Raw genomic sequence first — 13,392 nt, 5'->3', positions numbered from 1 at the left:
CCGAGACCCGCCTGCGAGACCTTCCCCAGACGGCCTGCAGTGTGAACAGACCAGGGAAGATAAATTCTGGTCTTAAGAGTTCTGTGGAGGACGATATAGCCTGTCTAAAGCTGGAGTGTCAGTATGTCAAGGAGACAGATGTAGATCGCCAAGGCCTGAGATATTACATATACTGTAGTTCTTAGAGCCCTCAAATAGGAGGACTCTAAATCCTTTGATGGTTGCTCTTCCGAGGAATCCTCAGGCTGCACTAATTCCTCGCGAGTTATTACAGGAGGAAGGGCGATAGAAGTCGGAGTATCTGGAGGTAATGGTGAAGTAGGAGACCATATTACAGTTGTTATTGGGGAAGGCTGAGCGCTGGATATTGGTGCCGCAAGCACCTGACCTTGTGTGGAAGTCGACGGTCTAGGAGAAGGTGACCGAATCATCGGTACTGTCTTAGTAGGATTCGTAGAGGTTGTTCTCTTTGAAAGGTCTGAAGAATGAGGTGGAAGAGGTCGAAATGATCGGCGATCTGGCCTTTTCCCTCTGCTCTCAACAGAAGAGAAGAAGGGTTGAACCCCTGCGTCTTCTTCTGAGGTTCTCGAGAGGCTCGTATTCCGTAACTCATTAGGGAGAAAGGGAACCAGAGTTGTCCTGTTTGAAACATGATTGACCCTGCGAGAGTATGACAGGAGACTTGCGCGAACAGGAAGTTGAAGGACGAGAGCGCTCTCTCTCTAATGACACGGAGCGAAAGTGAGGAGAAGTGCTCTTTCTGGTACTACGATGTTTGCGCTTGCGACATTGTGATTTTGTAGAAGCGCAAACAGAGTGCGAAGTAGGAGCCGCAGGAGCTGAAGCTACTACATCCACTGAAACTACCGCGGGCGCCGACTGAGTTGACGGGAGGTAGGCGAGGTCCGGAACTCCCGAGGGTTCCAAAATAGAAGGGACCTGAGGCACGACCTTGCCCGCGAAGAACTGGTTTCAAACTTCCTCCAAAGGAGAACCAGGAAGTCAAAGGGCACGCCATATCGCTTGTACATGATCTGGAATGGAAGTGGTAACGGAGCCATTCCTGGTGGCGGAAAATATTGCCCCCCTGGGGGAGGCAACGTGATCTGCCTGACCAAGAGGAATGGGGGTTAAAGCAATGGTGCCACTCTTCCTCAAGTTCCCCCCGGAGGAGGGAGGCAAGGAAGAGAACGAGAGGCCGAAGAGGCCAGAGACTCCTTACTTTTCGACAGTGAACCTGGAAGTAACGAGTTCCTCTTAGATTTCTTCTTCTTCCTCTTCTCAAACTTTTCCCACTGAGAGGGCGACCACTCTCTACATACTTGGCAGGGGGAGCCTTCAAAACGCCTATGACCTTTGCACGCAGGGCATAGGGAATGAGGATTAACCCGCGGCAGTGACATAAAGGTGCCACAGGATTTCGGAGAACCCCTGGACACTTCCTCATAATAGAGGACATCACATCTAACAAAGAAAAAAGAAACAGAATCATCGAAAACACAATAAAGAAAAGCTAGTCTGCCAATTAAACAAAAGCAGGAGCAGCGGTGTTACCACTGTGACGGCTAGAATTCGATTGAAGGTAAACAGTAGCTACCGCCCAGCAGTTCCCCACCGCTAACAGGTGGATAACTACCTGCCCGGTCGTTAATGACCTTGTTAAGGTTTTTCTGCCATATTTTCCAGCTTGCACTAGAATATCTCCTATAGTAAAGAATGAGGGTTTGTATCAAGTGTAGGAACAAATAAGTATGTTAATAATTATTAAAGTATAACATAACAATGTACTATACAGTAGTTACAATATACTGTAAACCCTGCCCATCTGTTAATGAACTAGACTAACTTTTGACTTAAGCCTGGGACTTGCGAGTGGTTGAGGGGGGGGGGGGGGGGGGGGGGGGAATGTAACTATAAAGACTCGGGTTTATATAGTTACAAAAAGTATAAATGACAAATTTGGAAGTAATTTGTACTTTTCCTAACAACACAAACCTGTAGCTGTTTATAGGGGTATTACTTTCGGCAAAACTGAAAGACAAGCTATTAGATTTTTAGTGAGGGTTAACCACCCACCAATTAGTTAGCGTGGGGGTGGGGGGGAATGACTACCTCTCTCACTCACACACCTGGCTTGTGAACTTCAATTTGCTTAGAGGTAGACATGAAGGAGGACTGGTGCTAGCGGGACAATCTGTATAAATAGCTACAGGTTTGTAGTGTCAGGAAAAATGGAAAACTACTTCCAAATTTGTCATTTGTTCAGTCACTAAATACAAAGCAAAGCTATTTATAGGTGTTGATTTACCCTTTAGGAGGGTGGAAATCCTTGCCATTCTGGCTTTTGGCTTTGACCCAGAGATTGCCCTTTATGTGTTTAGTACATAATAGGTGGAAACCCTACACCTCGCTAAAACCATGCTATGCATGGTCCACGGCCTACACAAGCTGTGTTCGTGATACTAGCAATGTGACTATCAAGGTAAGAGGTCTTCCAAGTTTTAGGAATCTTCAGGTCACCAAGAGATACCCAATACCCCCTTCAATAGGGTATGGGGACGTAACAGTATTGACATGATACCAGGTTACAAAAGGGAACAATAGTTTACCTGCAGTTGGTTGAGGTCAACTTTGCAGAGGAACCTGGGTGCTGATTTCCCTAAGAAAGGGAAGGATGAAGAAAAGAACAAGCCAGTCATTCTTAATCATTCATTCAGACTAATCCCAGGTAATCTTTCCCCTCAACCTCCTGCTACTTGTCCCTCAAGGAGCTTGAGGTGTTCCGCTGCACAACATGACTGGAAAACGAGCAGAGGCCGGAGGGAAAAAACCTGAGGGATTGTCATAGGCAGAGCGTGAAGGCCATAGGTGGCGCAAACCCTGAGGTTCGGTGCAACGAGAACCCGGAGGTTCAAGTCACAGAATCCCAGAGGCCTATCGTAACCAAAAAGACCCAGGTCGCGTGACCCCAGGAGTTCCGTGAGACGAGAACCCGAAGGCTTAGAGACACAAGCATCTGATGGTTCAGCGTAGTGAGTTACGAAAGCCAGAAGGCTCAGCGTAACAGGAGTCACAGGAGCCCGAAGGCTGAGCGTAACGAGAGTCACAAGAGCCCAGAGGCTCTACGAGACGAGAGCACGGAGACACTGAGTTACGAGAGCACGAAGGCTCAGCATAATGAGGGTCACAAGAGCCTGAAGGTTCAATGTAACAAGGGTCACGAGAGTCAGAAGGCCCAGCGTAATGAGAGTCAAGAGAGCCCAAAGGCTCAACGCAACAAGGGTCACGAGAGCCCGAAGGTTTAACGTAACGTGGGTCACGAGAGCATCGGGGTTCAGTGCAACGCGGGTCACGAGAGCATCGGGGTTCAGTGCAACGCGGGTCACGAGAGCCCGAATGAAAACGTGACGAGGGTCACTATGTAAAAGAAAGACAGTTTAGGAAAAATATAGAATCTTAAAATGTTTTATTTGTAATTGTATTACTGTACTTCAATATTGATTACGGTAGATTGTTTTAGGAATTTAGTTAGCTCCTGTCCATTATCACTCAAAGTTCCTTTATTTCCATTCTTAACAGGTGGCTGGCGACAGTTCCCTACACCCAGTAGGGCTTTGAAAGATCAAGTAGATTTATAACAAAACCAGAAAAACTGTAATATCAGGAAGAGCTGTCACCTGAATTCTGAGATCTTTGTTCCCTGAGGATATTTAATGTTATGTCAGATCAAGAAAGGGCATAGTGGATTTAATGATCCCGACAGGAAATCCTCACTTGATAGGGGTAGAAAATAGCCCCATTGTAGGGTGATATCCTTTCTGATTGAAATTGCTTACTTGATGACTGTACTCTTTTATCAATTCAAGCTGCACTTTATAAAACACTAGTAAATACAATCAAGAGACATATACTTTGCTTATAGGAGTGTAGTTTATAATGTGCAAAACTTAGAGAGCATAAGCTTCTGTGGAATGTCTGTGTTGTTCAATATACAAAGCAAATAAAATACAAGTACAATTGGTTTTTGAGTACCACGTGAAGCATTATGCAGGTATTTGAATTTTCATATTGACAGAAATTCCCAAGTGCGAGGGGATTTGACAAGACAAAATTATTGTGAATTAGCCTGGCTGTGATGAAACTATGCTTGTGAAGAATCTTCATTCTTCCAGTAAGTGTGTAGGACAAATCTATGCTGCACACATATTTATTGACAATACAGTATTGAACTTTGGCGAGTGATGTTTTTTTCACGAAATGAGTGTTAACTGAATTACCTGCTCCTGGGGACTGTACTGTATTCATATGGGGTGTCCAACATGTGAGCATCTCTCATTTTTTCAAATCAAATTTTTCTTTTAACCTAGTTATTGTGGGACTGAAGTGAAGAGAGATACTGTACTAGTTTTTTCCTTATAATATAAATCTAGTTAGGAGAATTGAAATTTTCCTTAATCATTTGGTATTGTCAACCTAATTATCTGATTAATTTTTCTTAAGTCTGTTTTTTATAATCCTCTTACAATACATTTCCTCTTAGAGGATGTTTTATGTTCCAGCCTATAAATACATTAAGAATGTAATTTTTTTTCTCCTAAAGTTATTAAGGTTTTGTACTTGAAAAAATCACGACCTAGAAAGCATACTGCTTTATTTATTTAGAACTTGGCACAGAATACAATGAAGAGAGATGGCATACTCAAGAAAAATAACAAGGAAGTAAGGTTCTAGCTGGGTCCCTTGGCCAGTATAAAATCAAGTGGTGGTGGCCAGTGCCCAATTCATCCTTGATTGTTTACTTTTTGCCCAGATTCCTGGATATTCCACCGTTTTATCTTTTGATGTTGGATTGTGGTCGGCATTCGAACACTAGGCAGCCTGCGTGCCACACTTGGCCACAGGCCGCAAACCACTACAACGAGAGCTGGAAAGAAAACGTGACGAGGGTCACGAGAGAAAGGAGGCTCTACGCAACGAGAGCCTGAAGCTCAACGTAACAAAAGTCACGAGAGCCTGCAGGCTCAACGTAATGCAGGTCACAGGAGACCGGGGGCTCTCAATCATGAGAGCTTGAAGGTTTAGAGTAACGAGGACCCAAAGGTCCCTAGTTACGAGAGCCTGAAGCCTCAACGTAACAGGAGACCGGAAGGTCGAGTCAAGCAAGCCAGAAGACTCAGCGGGACCATCACGAGAACCCAAAGGAACTACATGACTTGAACCCAAAGGTCCAAAAAGACGAGAAGCACGCAGGAGTCAAAAACTCCTCCGCCCGACGAACCCCAAAGGGCAACATCAAGCAGAAACCTCCGTAGTGGGAGACTGCTGAGGCCCAAAAAGTTTGGAAGCTTCCTCTCTTGGAGGAGAATATCACCTAGGACTATGGTCTACCCTGCCCAAGGGGGAGAAGCGTAGGGAAAACCTGCCTAGGACTTTGCTCTCCTACTGCCCCTGGAAGAAAAGCAACGTTTTCGGCGTCGGTCACGGGAGACCAAAAGTCAGACCAACGGGTGGCAGCACCTGCACCCACAGGGGAGGGCTCCAGTTCCGAAGAAGTAGGAGTGCATCTTCACTCAACCCCCAAAGGAGGCCATCAATGCCCAGTGATGGCCTGAAACCCAAGTCAAGAGACAGAGCAGGGGTTACGTGGAGGAAGGGGAGGGACCGAATCGCTAAGGGAAATAGTACCGTCCCTTGATCAACAAAGTTGACCTGGAGTAACCAGGGCTGCGTTGCTACTTGGCCATTCCCCAGAGAGGACTGAAGGAGCAGCAGCTTCAGGAAGAGATTAGGGGGTTAAAGAAGTTTGCGATTTCTTCGACTTCAAGGAAGACCCCGAAGGAGAAGAATCTCACTTGGCGTTCTTCTTTTTCCTTTTCCCGAACCTCTTCCACTGGGAGGCAGACCACTCCCGACTGGAGTCCTCCCAGTGATACCGGCGGCCGCAGCAAGCAGGACATAATAGGGGGGGGGTCTGTCTCTAGGGTGAACATGAAGGTACTGCAGGATTGGCTTTCAGGACCAAGACAGGTACGCATGGGACTTTAAAGAAATCAGAACACACTTTGAAAATAATAAGATTAATACTGTAGTATTATTCAAATGGCAAGTCTTGGCGGGAGAGAGCGGCAGTGACCATCCTCTACCGAAACAGAAAGAAAAGTAGGTGCTCAGCCAAGGTGTGCGAGTGAGCGGGGTAGCCAGCTACCCCCCACCAATCCCACTAACAAGCGGTTGGGGTGGATATCCCTCGCTAAAATTATCATGGCTCGTCTTTCAGTTTCGCCAAAAGCATAGTGTCGGAACAATTGTCAGTTAGAAGAGCGAAAAATTGGTCCTCCTTTGATGATGTTTGCAAAGATAGTTGCCAGACAAGAAACAAATGCTGGGTAACCATTAGCTTCAGTGGATGATGTATTGTCAGGCAACTTATGCATTTAGTGTTGGAGGTTTTCTGATGGTTCAACGGGGCCTGAACACAGGGGGTTCCTTTATACACACTGTTTTCTGCCTTGAAGACCTAATAACTCCCAGCGATGTGCGTGTAATAAGAACTGCTGAGAAGCCAAGAGTAGTTAGTTCCTGTCAAGCTCAAGTCGAGAGTAGGCCCATCTACCATGGTAGGCTTATCCCAGCCATGGCTGGCGTCGATACTCAACATGCCCAATATCTACTCATTTGTAATGTAGTTTAACCGTTTTCCCTCTAAGTCCATTCTCCCTGAGTGTGTCTGTATCTATTAAGTGATTCTATGTTATCTACAATTATGAACATTTTAAAGAAAACTGTTTCGATAATCTAAAAGTCAGCGGGAGACTTATATTTCCTCTATTATAAAATTAGAGAGACTTAGTCCCATTGACTATGTCATTAAAGAGATTCATTCATATTTCCTTGGTATATAATGCTGTATTGGATTCCCTATTCTAGACTTTCCAGGGAAGTCCTTGGGAACAAAACAACAGCGTAACCCCAAATAAGTTATGGAGGGTGACAAAGATCATTATAAAACATGAATTTGTGTGTTCCTGAGGTTAGTGAAAGCATCACGAGTATAAAATATGCTGTTATCTTTACTTCTGGAAAGCTGCTAAGAACAAAGGTCTTCACACGACTTTTGCTCGCATCATCCTGGTTGAATTTTGAATTAAAGATTTGTGATAGGATAAAAAATTGATCTCGGGAAATAGCCCAGGTCCTTGGGAGTTGTTTCAAACTACTTGCATTCCGTGATCAGCTGAGTGGAGCGACATCTACCGCAAACCATAGAAACTACAGGAGCAAGAGAAGAAACACATCAAGGGAAAGAGCTCAGTCTATTGCAATTTTACAGTCTCAAGGAAATTTCTTAAAAAAATCATTATTCAACTAAGAAATCTTAAAATACATTGAACAATTCTTACTGCATTCTGGTTTTAATATAGTTACGGACTGAAAAAGCTTAAACAACAAGTGTTTCTTATAGATAAAAGTCTGTTTTCTTCAAAAATTACACTTATTTTCACTGCAAATAAAAACAATGATCTAAGAAATAATAATAATTTTTGCGTGCGCAGCTCAGCATGTACAGCTTGCAAATGCTGTACATAAGAGCTTGATGTTTTTGTTTTTCCGTGAACGAAGCAAGCGCATGGCTTAACAAAAACCATTAGATTTCTACAAAATATCACCATTTGTAGATGGTCTAATGGGTTTTTAACTTATTTGCTATTGAAACGAAGATCAAATTCAGTTAAAGCGCATTATTTACTACAAGAAAAACTATTTTTTCTGTTCCAAATGTTGTTTCGTCCGTAATTATAATTTTACCCTTATCCCAGTCTCCTGGCTAGTACAGTGATAATGTGTTCACCTAGCATTCGCATGGCAGCCGATCAATCCCAGGTTGGGACCGTGAGTTAAAGCTGATTACTGGGCAGTACATTGCTGTAGTTGGGCACCACAATGGGGTGGTTGGGCTTGCCCGGCTGACATTCTGGTGAGCAACTATACTGATAAAATTGGAACTGAAACCAGACGTCGGAGCCTTTGAAGTTTGTTGGGATCGCCAGAAAATAAGTTAACAGCGTCAGAAATCGGCTGTTTTTTCACTGGAATTATAACCAAATGAAATATGAAAGAATTCACTAGTTTTGTAAATGCTTGTCCCAACAATCTACATACTAGGACCACTCAGCTCACGAAAGTCGGAAATGTGCGAGAATAGCCAACAAGAAACGTGTTGGAACACGAGAAAACCATAGTTTTGTGCTTGGCATTTCATACTATATCAACTGTAATTTTACTTGTTTGTCCCAACGTTCTACTGTACTAGGAACACTCGATGAACTAAAGGTGGGAACCTGGGGCTTTGGGTGTGCTTAAACAGGACAAAACGTGATTCAACACTTTAGAGATTTGTAAAAGCCACAGAATCTAACAAACCCACCCCACCTAATCTAGTAGTTTCCAGGCCACAACCCCTAGCCAAGGCAAGCCCCCAAACCCCTTCCCAGGTCACAACCCCGTAGCCAGATTTGTAAAAAGCCACAAAACCAAACAAACCCACCTAACCTAACATAGTAGTTCCCCAGATCACAACCCCAAGCCGGTGGGAAGCCTTGGACCCCCTTCCCAGGTCACAACCCCTAGCCAGATTTGTAAAACGCCACAGAACCTCACAAACCCACCTAACCTACCCTAATAGTTCTCAGGTTACAACCCCTAGCCAGGGGCAAGCCCCCAGACCCCCTTCCCAGGTCACAAGCCTTAACCAGATTAGTAAAAGACCACAGAACCTAACAAAACCACCTAAACTAACCAAATAGTTCTCATGTCACAATCCCTAGCCAAGGGCAAGCCCCCAGAACCCCTTACTAGGTCACAAACTAAAATAAAAAAAACAAATCCCTACAGTACATTATGATAGAGTGAATTGCAAATAAATATCTCTCCTACACAATAAAAGCAATGGGCAGCACTAAATTATATCTTAATTAAACTGTAATAAAAATGTTACTTGGGATTATCTTTATGTGAATATTTTACGACGATTGCACCTCCAATTATACACGTTCGTCCTCACAGCATCAAGCTGATCAATATGAGTAATAAATTCAACCACATCGCTCAAAGAAAAACTATAGGACATACGTCTGTCCATCACGGCAGTTAGTGTTCGGAAAGTGGACCTAGGAGGCTCGGTCAGGTCAATCTTGAGTCGCGGCAGGGGATTAAAAATTTAGAAATCACGCAGCCAACAAAAGCATGCCGACAAGCGCGCGGTAAAGAGAGGTTAGTTCAGGTGGGCTGATTGATGCTAGCCTAATCTTCCTAAATATCTTAACTATATATTACCTATCCTAACCTTGGTTGTCTTTATTACAAATTACGGGTTCGGCATAATTCCAGGACGTGTTCCAACGAACTACAATCTTAACAAGGGGGTAAGAATGTAGATTGCTGGAATTAGCGAAAAACATAAGTCCGAACTTCACTATTAGCCAAGCTTGCATCACCAGCTGATAGGCGAACGGAGCACCGCCTAACGGGTGTTATTTTAGTCCGGTGTGACGGTCTGAACGATCCCCCGGTCTCAGAATTCTCCTTGATAATCTGCACATGCGCGAACAATACCGTTTGCCAGTACATACGAGGTTGGTGTTTTATTTTCCTGTAATGTTAGCGTGAGCAGCTCAACATTACCGCTTGCCTGTACAGACGAGCTTGAGGTTTCATTTTCATGCGAGCGAAGCGATCTAATGGTGGAAAAGAACCATTATACAATGTCAAGAAGAATTCTGAGACCGGGGGATCATTCAGACCGTCACACCGGCAGGAAACAATGCTTGGGGGAAATTTTACGATCGAGTAACTTGGCCGTGGCTTCAGCGACCGATGCATATTGATGGGCGAGCATAAAATTGTAAAAAACAAAGGCTTCGTCGCCTGGGAGGACACAGGCTCTATCTATCGGGAAATTTTGAAACTATGCAGGAGCTACCCGTGACTCATGTGCGGACCGGGTTATTACCGTGGTATAGGTAAATCATATTATGTAAAATGATAAACTAACTTCATAGTAAGGTATATTGGATCATAATAAACATTATCCCCATAAAGAAAAACGATGTGACAAGTAAAAAGAAAGATATCACCTGTCCCAACAAACTACATTACTCATTGACCTACGGTGTGCGTCCACTAAGGATAGAACTTTAACATAATCTAAATCTACAGGAGACAAATCAGCGTAATTACGAAGGTCTATTAACACTGCAGAACCCTCATACACCTCAAATATAAACCACATTACTGATAGAGTTGCAAACAAAAGTAAAAAGTGGCCAACGCTAACCTTGAAAAAATTTCGTTAGTTAAGCCATTGTATCTTACCTTAGTGTCCACATCAGCCAAACATTCTTTTCGGAATTGATCGAATATTCCTTTTGATTTGAGCTGTCCAACAATTGCTTCTACTAAACGTGGATCCCCGGGTGGTAATTGCGTTACTGGAATATCCATAGCTAATTCTTTGTTCACTAAAATTGACATTGTAAAGACATAACTAGCGAACGAGTCAGAACGACCAAACTATTATTGTTGTGGATTTAGGGTTGCTAGATTACTTCCACTGGTCTATCGTACATAAGCCTTAAAGTTGTCGTTTTTAAACCAAAATTATCGTACACAGTTACAATATAATTATCAAGAAGTTACACGATTGACTTATTTCAAAATATTTTAGTATAATTTTTTAATTAAACACACACACATATGTATATACATAAGGTATGTATCGTACATCGTACTGGACCTAAAATAGTCGTACATGTATGATAATTATCGTACGAACTGCACCCCTGTGTGGGTTTGACTCTTCTTCTTGCAAAATGAATCACAACGTGAGTGAGAAGCTCAAAGAGGGGCCATACATGCGGAGCCGTTACAGGCCTATCTATCACCTTCTTTTAAATAATATACTTTCTAAATTTATATGTTCTGAATATGACCATCAAACTCAAGTTTCGTTACCTTGGGAAATATTTCGATCGGTCCTTGCTTGTTTGTGAGATTAAATTTATAATTTTCTTTATTCTTTCACCAATTTATTAAAATTTATTCTTCTTATATCACTGTCGCATATACAGCCTTATATGATATATCAGAGAAATGGATCTGGACAAGTTAATCCTTGTAATGAAGGCAAGATTAAATATGTTCAACCTAAAAGCAAATTTCAGGGCAAAATACACAGATGATGTGTGTGACCTATGCAAAGATGAAGAAGATATCACAGAACATTTATCTGCATGCCCAAAATTAGGACAATTAATGAAACAAGACATAAGGGTAGGTATATTTCAAAATCTTAGCAGGAATTGAGTTGCATACGTAAGTAGGGCAATGCATATGAAAGAAAAATTTGAAAAGTCCAAACTGACCACAATAGGTTCCCAAAACTGATGATAGCAAGGTGTTATTCCAACCGATTTCAAGGTAGCATGGGATAAAATAAAGATTTAAGAATTTCATTATTAATTTAGTTATGGTACGGGTAAAATAAGTTTGATTTTAATAATAAGCATAATCGTAGAAGCTTTACACCTATCTATGATACGATAGAGTGCCCGCAAACTTATTTTGCAGAATGAGTAGTTAGGCACCAGGAATTAGGCAGCTAAGTATAATATTCTTTTATGCTCAGAAACGTTGGTTTCTCATTTGAGGCCTCGTCTGAGCTTCTTAGTAATGGTTCTAGGACGGCAATAATTTTGAAATGAGATGCCTTTCCTAGGGCAAGGAGAATGGTGGTGTATACTACACTAGCGGATACAATTCACTTCACTTCAAGGGCTGCTTTTCTGATCCTATAATGCAAGGGAACCCTACTATCTACAAGACCTTCACATTCATTTTATCGTGTGCATTCTGTATGTCACACAGATATTTCTCGTTTATTATCAAATATACATTATCGAAGCACTTAGAAAACAAGAAAGTCTTCAATTTCTTCTTAGAAGCTTTAATATCTTCAGTTTTTTTAATGTCTATTGGGAACTTCTTTATAGTATTGGGGTCGCATATTTGAAGGCCCTGGAACCTACAGTAGATATACATCTTGGTTCCAATCATTTGAAACCACCTGTAACTAAGCTATTCTTGTGTCAACGCGATTTGTTGGCTGCACAGTATGTAGCAATTCTCTTACATATTTTGGACGTCCGGGTCTGATAACTTAATGGGTAATTGAACATATTTTAAATTCAATTCTTGGTTTAATAGACAGCCAGTGTAAATCAATTAGTATAGGAGGGGTCATTTCTCGGGGTGGGACCCCTTTTATCAGTCTTGCTCTTCTGTTTATTATGTTTTGTAATTTCTTAAGTTGCACTTTTGGTAGATTGTGGTAGATTGAGTACAATAGTTAGTCCTGGTAACAACACACTTTATCACAAGTTTATTTACAGAATGCTTATCTAGGTACTTCTTTATTAAAGCAATTTTTCTAAGATGATATCCAGATCCAGCAGTTTTTACTACATTATTTTTATTTGGGCATTGAAAGACAAATTACAGACAAGGTTGTCTGTAGGCGTCACAGAATGAAGACGTGTTCACCACTCGCCCTGAGCCGCGTTTTTAGCTGGTATTTCTCGTTTTTAAAACCATTGGCGAAGATATTAGTTGATCTCACGGAGACTAAAGTGAAGAAGAAATAATACATCATGTCGGCCCCTAACCACATGTACTGTACTATCCTAAATGTGAAACCACGGACAGAGACGCAAAGAAGTGGATAGGATGTGATTGCAAGAGGTACTTTCATAAGAAATGTGTGTCTATAGTGACAGGCATCATTGATAAAGAAGTACTAAACTTGAAATGGATATGCGTAGAAGAAGCCAAAACAGCTAAGTTACATATATTAGAATTGGAGGAACAATTGAGAGTAAGGGACCATGCTTTGAGTGCACAAGAGGCGAGAATAAAAAAAAAGTTGTGGAGCTTAACGCATACGCAGCAAATTCTACCCAGACCACTGACCTCAGTGAGAATGTTGATAATCTATCAATGTATATTGAATCAACTAAGGAAACAATTTAAACAATGATGGGCTCAAAATCAGAGAAAACAACATACGCCGACAAAGTAAAGGAAAAGAATCGACTGGTAATTAAATCAACAAATGCAACAACTAAAATTACGGACAGAAAAAATGAGGTCGAACATGTACTTAAAGTTATTCAGATACTTAATAGGAGGCCAACCTCAAATGGAAATGTTGTAAACTTTTCAAATGAGAGGATCAGAGCGGAAGCAGCAAACAAAATTCAGACAATGGTTGTCGACACTGAGACGCGGAAAATTGAAAAATTAAAACCAAAAATAATTATATGCAATGTTTACAATGAT

The 13,392-nt window shown here is 42.0% G+C and overlaps 1 protein-coding gene across 2 annotated transcripts in view; it reads right to left on the bottom strand.

Annotated features, from left to right (window-relative positions):
• LOC137647074 (biorientation of chromosomes in cell division protein 1-like 1) overlaps positions 1-10,604 on the bottom strand; it is a 78,504-nt gene extending 67,900 nt beyond the window's left edge. The window contains exon 1 of one of the 2 annotated variants that reach the window (XM_068380241.1): positions 10,372-10,604. In XM_068380241.1, the coding sequence (XP_068236342.1) occupies positions 10,372-10,530 (159 nt within the window). In that variant the 5' untranslated portion in view covers positions 10,531-10,604. The remainder of the gene's footprint in view (positions 1-10,371) is intronic. The other variant, XM_068380240.1, reaches the window with a different exon arrangement.
• Positions 10,605-13,392: the final 2,788 nt, after the last annotated feature.

This window comes from Palaemon carinicauda, chromosome 9, assembly GCF_036898095.1.
Source record: "Palaemon carinicauda isolate YSFRI2023 chromosome 9, ASM3689809v2, whole genome shotgun sequence".
In the NCBI taxonomy this organism is placed as follows: domain Eukaryota; kingdom Metazoa; phylum Arthropoda; class Malacostraca; order Decapoda; family Palaemonidae; genus Palaemon; species Palaemon carinicauda.
Note: the sequence above shows the minus strand (reverse complement) of the source record. Positions and strands in the feature narration are given on the sequence as shown.